The sequence below is a fragment of the Portunus trituberculatus genome, chromosome 48 (genome assembly GCF_017591435.1).
Source record: "Portunus trituberculatus isolate SZX2019 chromosome 48, ASM1759143v1, whole genome shotgun sequence".
In the NCBI taxonomy this organism is placed as follows: Eukaryota; Metazoa; Arthropoda; class Malacostraca; order Decapoda; family Portunidae; genus Portunus; species Portunus trituberculatus.
This window is the reverse complement of record NC_059302.1, coordinates 27,372,419-27,380,377: the sequence shown is the minus strand read 5'-3', so window position 1 is coordinate 27,380,377 and position 7,959 is coordinate 27,372,419. Positions and strand designations below refer to the sequence as shown.

At 40.4% G+C, this 7,959-nt stretch overlaps 2 protein-coding genes across 2 annotated transcripts; one reads left to right on the top strand and one right to left on the bottom strand.

The window, feature by feature from the left end:
* Positions 1–513: 513 nt before the first annotated feature.
* LOC123498901 (mucin-5AC-like) lies at positions 514–4,197 on the bottom strand. Its single transcript, XM_045246437.1, has 5 exons — positions 4,081–4,197; positions 3,021–3,180; positions 2,720–2,879; positions 2,427–2,522; positions 514–2,275 (listed from the first exon to the last, which is right to left on the bottom strand). The coding sequence occupies exons 1-5, from the start codon at positions 4,119–4,121 to the stop codon at positions 1,212–1,214; spliced, it is 1,521 nt and encodes a 506-aa protein (XP_045102372.1). The 5' UTR covers positions 4,122–4,197; the 3' UTR covers positions 514–1,211.
* A 1,706-nt stretch (positions 4,198–5,903) lies between these two features.
* Positions 5,904–7,947, top strand: LOC123498900 (cuticle protein AM1199-like). The gene is made up of 3 exons (XM_045246436.1): positions 5,904–6,009; positions 6,514–6,719; positions 7,694–7,947. The coding sequence occupies exons 1-3, from the start codon at positions 6,001–6,003 to the stop codon at positions 7,860–7,862; spliced, it is 384 nt and encodes a 127-aa protein (XP_045102371.1). The 5' UTR covers positions 5,904–6,000; the 3' UTR covers positions 7,863–7,947.
* The last annotated feature ends 12 nt before the right edge of the window (positions 7,948–7,959 follow it).

The following is a 7,959-nucleotide window of genomic DNA, read 5'->3' as shown; positions in this document are numbered from 1 at the left end:
TAGTTTGGGCTCATGGCAACCACCTCTGACTGTAAAGTTGCCATCGCGCACGTCTCAGCTTTTCTCTATTTTTTTTACTTACTTTTCTTCAACAAGAGGAAGTGCAACTGCAGTTCCAGGACAAAGCACAGGCTGAGGTATAAGCGGCATGGTTTTGTTCTGGTTTATTTTGACTAGGCTTTGTCTTGGTTAGTGGGCCGTTTGCCTAGCATAACTAGAACACGGGCAGCTTGTATGTGATAGTGTTCCTGGTCTCGTACCACGAACCATGGCTCGTGTTCCGCGTATCATAGGCCAGTGTGATAGCCTCTTTACTTCTAAATTAATTAATTACTTACGTTCCTCAGTGCCCGTCTGTCCATCGCACATGGTGGTGTGTCACCGCCTGCCATTGACATAGCAGTGAGTTTAATCTTGAAAAAAATTAATGAATAACAATTTGCGACGGGTATATATGGGTTAAAATTATTCAGAATAACAAGGTCTTTAAGACGAGAAGGGTAACGAAAGCCATTTCGCTGTTGGTGCAACTGTAAATTAATACCCAATTCTGATTCACTTATTGTATCACAGCCCTCCTCCCAAACTCCCAGAGTTCGGATTCCTCATTATTAGCCTATATAAAATTTGTCATAATATTGCCAGCATCAAACTTGTTATTCAGGGAGCAAAGAGGAGGACAAGGAAGGACAGTATCAGGACGACCTACGAAGCGATAAGGGGCAACATGGGCTCTCTTTTGATAATACACATTCATTTCTACACAACTCCCCTTGGTCGTTCATGTTATTGGTATGTATAGGTTACCTTTGTTTACTAATTAGGCGCTGCTGGGAGAAAGTAAACAATACAAAGGTGTGGTCTTATCTACGATGTCTTCCATCAAGCAAGAAACGACATTATCTTAAAGTCTTTGTGAGTTACAATTTATAATAGGCGAAATTGTTATGCATCTTCAAAAGTCTTGCAAAATTGCGCACATTTTTATTAATTTAGGATCAAAACTAATATTTTCAATGATTACTTATGATTTTTTTTTTTATTTGGTGATAGCAGTAGTTTCCTATCATAAGAAGAATTTTAAAAGCTAGTATACACTGAGTACCCTTCCAATAAAATAGAAAATATATAAAATATTTACAAAGGCAAATCAAATTAATAAAAATCTAATAAAATTCAAGAGTCACAGTTGCTTGGAACTCTTGAAACACTCAACCAAACAGCCACTCCCAAAATCCAGGACTGGCATTGACAGTGGTAGTGGTAGTGGGAGCGGTAGTGGTGGTGGTGCTTGGAGGCATGTGTATAGTAGTGCTGGCATCAGTGGCGGTGGAGTCAGGCCTGGGCGTGGTATTAGGAAAGGGAGCTTGTGAGGGGCTAGTGGAGGTTGCGCTGTCTATTTCCATGGTCGTCTCATTCTCAGAGTAGAGTACAGGTTCATTCACCCTCGCGATCAAGATAAAAGCATTGGATCGCATGTTCGGTTCTTGCGTGCTAGACGATACATTTTGCTCTAGTGTAAACGTAGTAGTTTGGTCTTGTGTGGCATGATGTTCTATGGTTACATTCTCCGAGGGAAACACGGATTCATTATGTACGAGTATTGGAGTTGTTACATGCTCTTGCTTGTAAGGTTCCGTGCTTTGGTCTTGTGTTGGAGAGGAAGTAGTAGTATTTTGGTCTAGTGTGTCAGAGTGTTGCATAGTCATGCTCTCAGAAGTAAACATCAATTCATTTTGTCTTAAAGTTGTCACCTGCTTTGGCTTGTGAAAAGGTGTGGTAGCTTGGCCTTGGGTGAGAGAGGATGTATTAGTATGATTTTGTGTGACATTATCCAAAGTTACGTTATCTATGTGAAACATCGACTCGGTTTGCTTTGACATTTTGGTGGCCTTGACACCCACAGACATATTCATCGCAGCATCTACATCCACGTTGCTTGGAGGAAAGTCTTCATGACAGGTACCAGTAAAACATTCAGTAGAGACAGATGGTGGTTCGCGGAGTGAGAAGGTCCGAGTTAAAACATTCATATCACCATGCGTATTTGATTCAGGTGTAGCTGTGAATGGATATGCGTCGGTATGGTTGATGATAGGATTCAAGGTCGAATTCTCCATGCCTCTGGTGTACAGTTCATCTCCTTTAGTCCATTCTGTCTCGTTCCATTCTGTAACGGTATCATCTCCATGTATGAATGACGACGTACTGTCGTCAGTGGTAACGGCATCTTCAGTCCTCTCCAGCAACGATCCGCCAGCATCTCCTTCAGGCTCTGTCGATATGCAAAGGTTAAACCACCTCATTGATTTTTCGTTTCGTTTTAAGTTTGAAATTTACTTATTAGGACTGTAAGCATGTAGCGTAGGTGTGTTAATCTACTATGAAGACCTATTCAAATTTTTGTAATTGTATGCAGCTCTTACCATCTCCCACTTCCTGTCGCGCTATGTTGCGATCATCGCCATCGCCGTCACCAGCGTCCACTTCTTTCTGCGTGGGAGCCAAACGTCTTGATAATCCTGCAATTCGAGGTCATTGTCAATGTTTTTACGAGTCCCTGAGTGTTTTTACTGCAGTTCTGAATATAATTGTAGTCATTACCAACAAATTAAAACTTGCATTCCATTCTTGTCCACCTCCTCCCATACCCCTTGCTCACAGTGTCAGGAAATTCCATATCCACACAACCTTATCAGTTCCCTCGCACTTCCCCCACCTGATAGGTAGCCCGGCAGGTGACGGAGGAGGCCTCTGTGAAAACCAGGCGGTACCTTCACCAGTAGGTAGTTGAGGTTTTCGACAATATTAAAGGTGCTCGTCTTCAGGGCTGCTGTCTCCTGGCAACACAACCGCGTTCCTTGCGCGCACACTTTCACCTGTGTGGACGAGCAGACCCATACAACGTCTCTAACCCGTGACATACAAAAAAGATTGACTGATGTAACATACAGGAATTTATTCTGACTAGTAGATCAGCGATTAATCAACAATAACGATGAAAATTTGTTGATACTGACGGGCTGGGAGTGTGCTGTGAGGAGAGGGATAGCCACAAACTCGTCAGTGCAGGAATGGGTGACGGGAACACAACTGCAGGCGTCCAGGCGACCTAGGTACTCCTCGGCCAGGAAAGGCAAGTCTCGTCCCTCAGTGAAGCTTCTCTTCCACAAACACCAGCTGAGGCAAGGAGACCAGCGTTAGCATCACTGTTACCAACGATCTGAACAGCTTCATGACAAAGGAATGAATAAATCAATGACATGCACCTGACTCCATCAAACAATAAGTGGTTTACAGTGAACACTCAGCACGTAAAACATTGCACTTCATGCCCGTACATAGTCAGGGCCTCGGCACACCGTGCTTGTCACATGCTGAAAATGCTCCAAGCACACCTAGAATATCAAGCAAGATAGATGAGTATTTGAGCAGGTGTGTTTGTGTATTGTTGTGCAGCTCATAGTATTATGACGAAATCAACGCATCCTGCACTTTTGACTTACTTGCCTCACTTGATATGATTGATAAACAATGTTAATGAATGGAAAAAAATAGGAAAATTATCAATCATTTTCCACAATCCACATAAAATGTACCAGTCTTACATAAAATCAAGCGGGGGAAATAAAAAAGTTTTAATGCCAAAAGATAAATGACAATAAATAATCAATTGGCAATCACGTCAATTTAAATCCTTTTCATTGATTTTCTTGACATAACTATTTCATTGGTGCCTTGTTTATACTAAGGAAACAAAGCCTCACTTCTGCAAAATAGCGTATATAGGCCTATATTCTGAAACAGACCGCATCTCACCTACATAAAAAGTGTTATATTTGAAGTTACAAGAATTTTTAAAGGTGTTTTACGGCTCTAGTGACAGATTAACAAGATTTCTGCATTAATAATTAACTGGTTAAACATTGTTGAGAATCAAATTAATCATCTCTGTGGCCTTCAAAGATTATAAGAGCAAAGTATTCTTAATAAGGTGCATAGTGATAATGTTATGTAAGTTATGTTAGAAATACGTGAAATTAGAGTTCAAGACTGTTACTGTGGTTTCATCCGCCTTACCATACGAGGGCGAGAAACACTTGTTGTAGAGAGAGGCTCATCTTGCTCCCTGGCGTCACAGAACAAGGAAATCAAGACGCCTCACCCTCAATAGCTTCGTTGTGCCTTCGCTGTCCCATGAAAGACTGGACATGACGCTTTGAAAAAGGGTGGGCAGGTGTCGAGAGGGTTCTTTTCACTGCTTCGAACACTTTAGGATAACGTTTTGAATCTTAGGTACCTGGGCATGTGACATTGTTAGTGGTGTTGTAGATGTTTTGGTGGTAATTAGGAGGGATAGTAGTAGTAGTAGTAGTAGTAGTAGTAGTAGTAGTAGTAGTAATAGTAGTAGTAGTAGTAATAGTAGTAGTAGTAGTAGCAGTAGTAGTAGTAGTAGTAGTAGTAGTAGTAGTAGTAGTAGCAGTAGTAGTAGTAGTGGTAGCAGCAGCAGCAGCAGCAGCAGTAGTAGTAGTAGTAGTAGTAGTAGTAGTAGTAGTAGTAGTAGTAGTGGTAGTAACAGTATTATTATTATTATCGTTATTATTATTATTATTATTATTATTATTATTATTATTATTATTATTATCATTATTACTAGTAGTAGTAGTAGTAGTAGTAGTAGCAGTAGTAGTAGTAGTAGTAGTAGTAGTAGTAGTAATAGCATTAGTAGCAGTATTTGTTGTTCTTTGCTGCAAAAGTAATAATCAAAATGACGATGGTAAAAGGAGGATGGATCGGACTTACGTAAAGGTGTAGGTGAAGGGAAGAGTGTGGCATTTAGGGAGGGACAGATGGGCGGGAGGGGACTGAACTATGGAGGACACGGAGGGGAATGAGGACAAGCTGCGGTGTGAAGAGAAGAGCGAGGAAGGCCGTAGAATGGATCATATTCAACAAGAGAGGGAACAGGAGAGAAAGGGAACAGGCTGCTCCGAACTCATCATTTTTATTATTATTATGATTATTATTATTATTATTATTATTATTATTATCATTATTATCATTACTACTACTACTACTACTACTACTACTGCTACTATTTTTATCATTATTAGCATTACCTACTTTCATCAGTAGTAGTAGTAGTAGTAGTAGTAGTAGTAGTAGTAGTAGTAGTAGTAGTAGTAGTAGTAGTAGTAGTAGTAGTTGTTATTGTTTTTGTTGTTGTTGCTGTTCTTGTTGTTGTTCTTATTGTTGTTGTGGTTGTTGTTGTTGTTATAGCAGTAGTAATAGCAGCAGCAGCAATAATAATAGTAGTAGTACTACTGTAACAGTGATAGTAGTAGTAGTAGTAGTAGTAGTAGTAGTAGTAGTAGTAGTAGTAGTAGTAGTAGTAGTAGTAGTAATAGTAGAGAGAGAGAGAGAGAGAGAGAGAAGAGGAGGGGGGTAAAGAATGGTTGGTCTCGGTTTGGTGCGCCGAGGCTACTATAGATTAATTTCATTCACTCAATCACTATCCTTGAAAAACAATACGGAAATATGTAAATGATGTTTCTAGTTGTAATAACCCCAAAAGTTTTATGCAGTAAGAGCTTAAGATAAATCTACTTAGCATGTGTGGTCGGTTAAACTGAATGTTTAGGAAATGTGCAGTAACCTAACCAAAGCAAACCCAGTTTAGCATTTTTCAATAGCAGAAATTATATTGAAATAGGATTATTGACACATTTTCTCTCTTACTGGTACTGAGAGAGAGAGAGAGAGAGAGAGAGATAGTGTGTGTGTGTGTTGATGTTCAGATATAGTATTGCTGAGTGACGGTAGTGGCCCCGAAATAACTGGATTTCTAGTTGTCAAGATACCACATTCACTTTCTCTTTCCAACACTAGGGAAGTTCTCATAACAGTTCCCCAATCCAGGCGGGATCTGAATGAGTATATAAGACGAGCAGTAGCCGTCAGCCACACATTAACCTCATCGCTTCCACACACACAGCAAACATGAAGCTCGTGAGTACCAACTAAACTGAAGTTCATCTATGTAATCAGTCAGAAATGTAATAACCTGCGGCATTTTCATCTACCTTTTTTTAAATTTATTACTATTTTTCCTTATGCATGATTTATCGTATATAATGAAAGTGCTCCAATGATCAGGTTTTTAGAATTCTCAGCTACTCAGATGAGGATAAGGTAGGTATACCTTGGCTGGCCCTCTTCCCTACGTAAAAAAAAAAAAAAAATGTAGGATATGGACCCACAGAGGACTTCAGATTCAGGAAAAAAAAAAAAAACACACATTCACACGACTTTTCATCAAGAACTTACACATCATCCTTACCTTACATCCCTTCTCAGCAGTCAAACGCTTTTTATTGTAATGTTATAACTACACCGAGTTATTATAATATCGATAATACTATAAACTTTTTGAATGATATTAAAAAAATTCTTGAATCCACACATACATATATATTTCACTTTAGCATTCCATTACTTCATTCTGCTTCTCAGGTTATCCTCGTGTGCCTGGCTGTCGTCGCCCTTGCAGCCCCAAAGCCAGAGGACCTTCCGCCCATCGTCCAAGTCCTTCGGGATGAGCGTGAGCACGGCGAGGGCGGCAACTTCAGATACCTAATTGAGACTGACAACGGCATCTTCATGGAGGCAGCCGGTGCCCCAGGAGTGGCCGGACAAAGTAACATCCAGGGCTCCTACAGGTGAGTGCTTCTCTGTATGTTAGTTCAGTACACATCGTATAAGGCTCAGTGACTAGATGATATAAGCCCCAAACTGTCAATGGCAGTTTTCTCAAACAAGATAATGGACTCTCAGTAAAGCTATTTCGATGGGGCTTAGGGGAAAAATATTACTCGGGTTCTCCTTTTGAAGAGATAGAATCCTTTGTTGGTCTTATTTTTTTTTTTTTTACAAAGATAGGAGGTTTAAGAATTATTATTATTATTATCATTATTATTATTATTATTATTATTATTATTATTATTAGTAGTAGTAGTAGTAGTAGTAGTAGTAGTAGTAGTAGTAGTAGAAGTAAGTAGTAAAAAAGTATAAGAGGTAACAGAATGAGTAGCAGTAGTAGCAGCAGTAGTAGTAGTAGTAGTAGTGGTGGTGGCAGCAGCAGCAGCAGCAGCAGCAGCAGCAGCAGCAGTGGTAGTGGCAGTAGCAGCAGTAGCAGTAGTAGTGGTAGCAGTAGTGGTAATGGTGGTGGCAGGAGCAGCAGCAGTAGCAACGGCAGCAGCAGCAGCAGCAGCAGCAGTAGTAGTAAAAAAGTAGTAGAAGAGGTAGCAGAAGTAGTAGTAGTAGTAGTAATAGTAGAAGTAATAGGAGTAGTAGTAGTAGTAGTAGTAGTAGTAGTAGCAGTAGCAGCAGTAGCAGCAGCAGCAGCAGCAGCAGCAGCAGCAGCAGCAGCAGCAGTAATAGTAGTAGTAGTAGTAGTAGTAGTAGTAGTAGTAATTAGCTATTCATTATCACTCCCAAAAGGCTGAGTCGAAGGGCATCTGATTTGATTAAGGAGTTTAGTTGCAAAACTCCCTTTAATCCTTTCTTGAAGCAGACCAAATCAGTATGGTGGAAGAACAAACAGAATCAGGGACAGGTAGTGGTCCAGAGCTTGTCCCATTACCACTCCTAACATACTCTGTCATCAGTCTGCATGTATCCTCTCTTTATGCAGGCTGATATCTCCTGAGGGTATTTTGGAAGAGGTGCGCTTCATTGCTGACGAGCTGGGAGTTCGCGCGGAGTCCCCACTGCTTCCCACGCCTCCCCCAGCTCCTGCCCACGCTGTTGAGCAAATGCGCCTGGCCGAGGAACAACGTGCCCTGGAATTTACCGCTCAATAATCTTTTTGCACTAAGTTCCTTTTGACTGATGAAGGCCATTTTATGTAATTTTTTTAAGTATTTATTCATAATAAACATCATAATTTAATTTCCTTGT

What these genes read in the sequence shown, in the direction of transcription:
- LOC123498901 (XM_045246437.1), bottom strand. Translation starts at nt 4,121, where the DNA reads ATGAGCCTCTCTCTACAACAAGTGTTTCTCGCCCTCGTATG. An exon ending in GTGTTTCTCGCCCTCGTATG is followed by an intron (nt 3,181 to 4,080) that starts GTAAGGCGGATG and finishes TCCTTGCCTCAG; the next exon opens with CTGGTGTTTGTGGAAGAGAA. An exon ending in CCTGCCGGGCTACCTATCAG is followed by an intron (nt 2,523 to 2,719) that starts GTGGGGGAAGTG and finishes CTCGAATTGCAG; the next exon opens with GATTATCAAGACGTTTGGCT.
- LOC123498900 (XM_045246436.1), top strand. An exon ending in AACATCCAGGGCTCCTACAG is followed by an intron (nt 6,720 to 7,693) that starts GTGAGTGCTTCT and finishes CTCTTTATGCAG; the next exon opens with GCTGATATCTCCTGAGGGTA.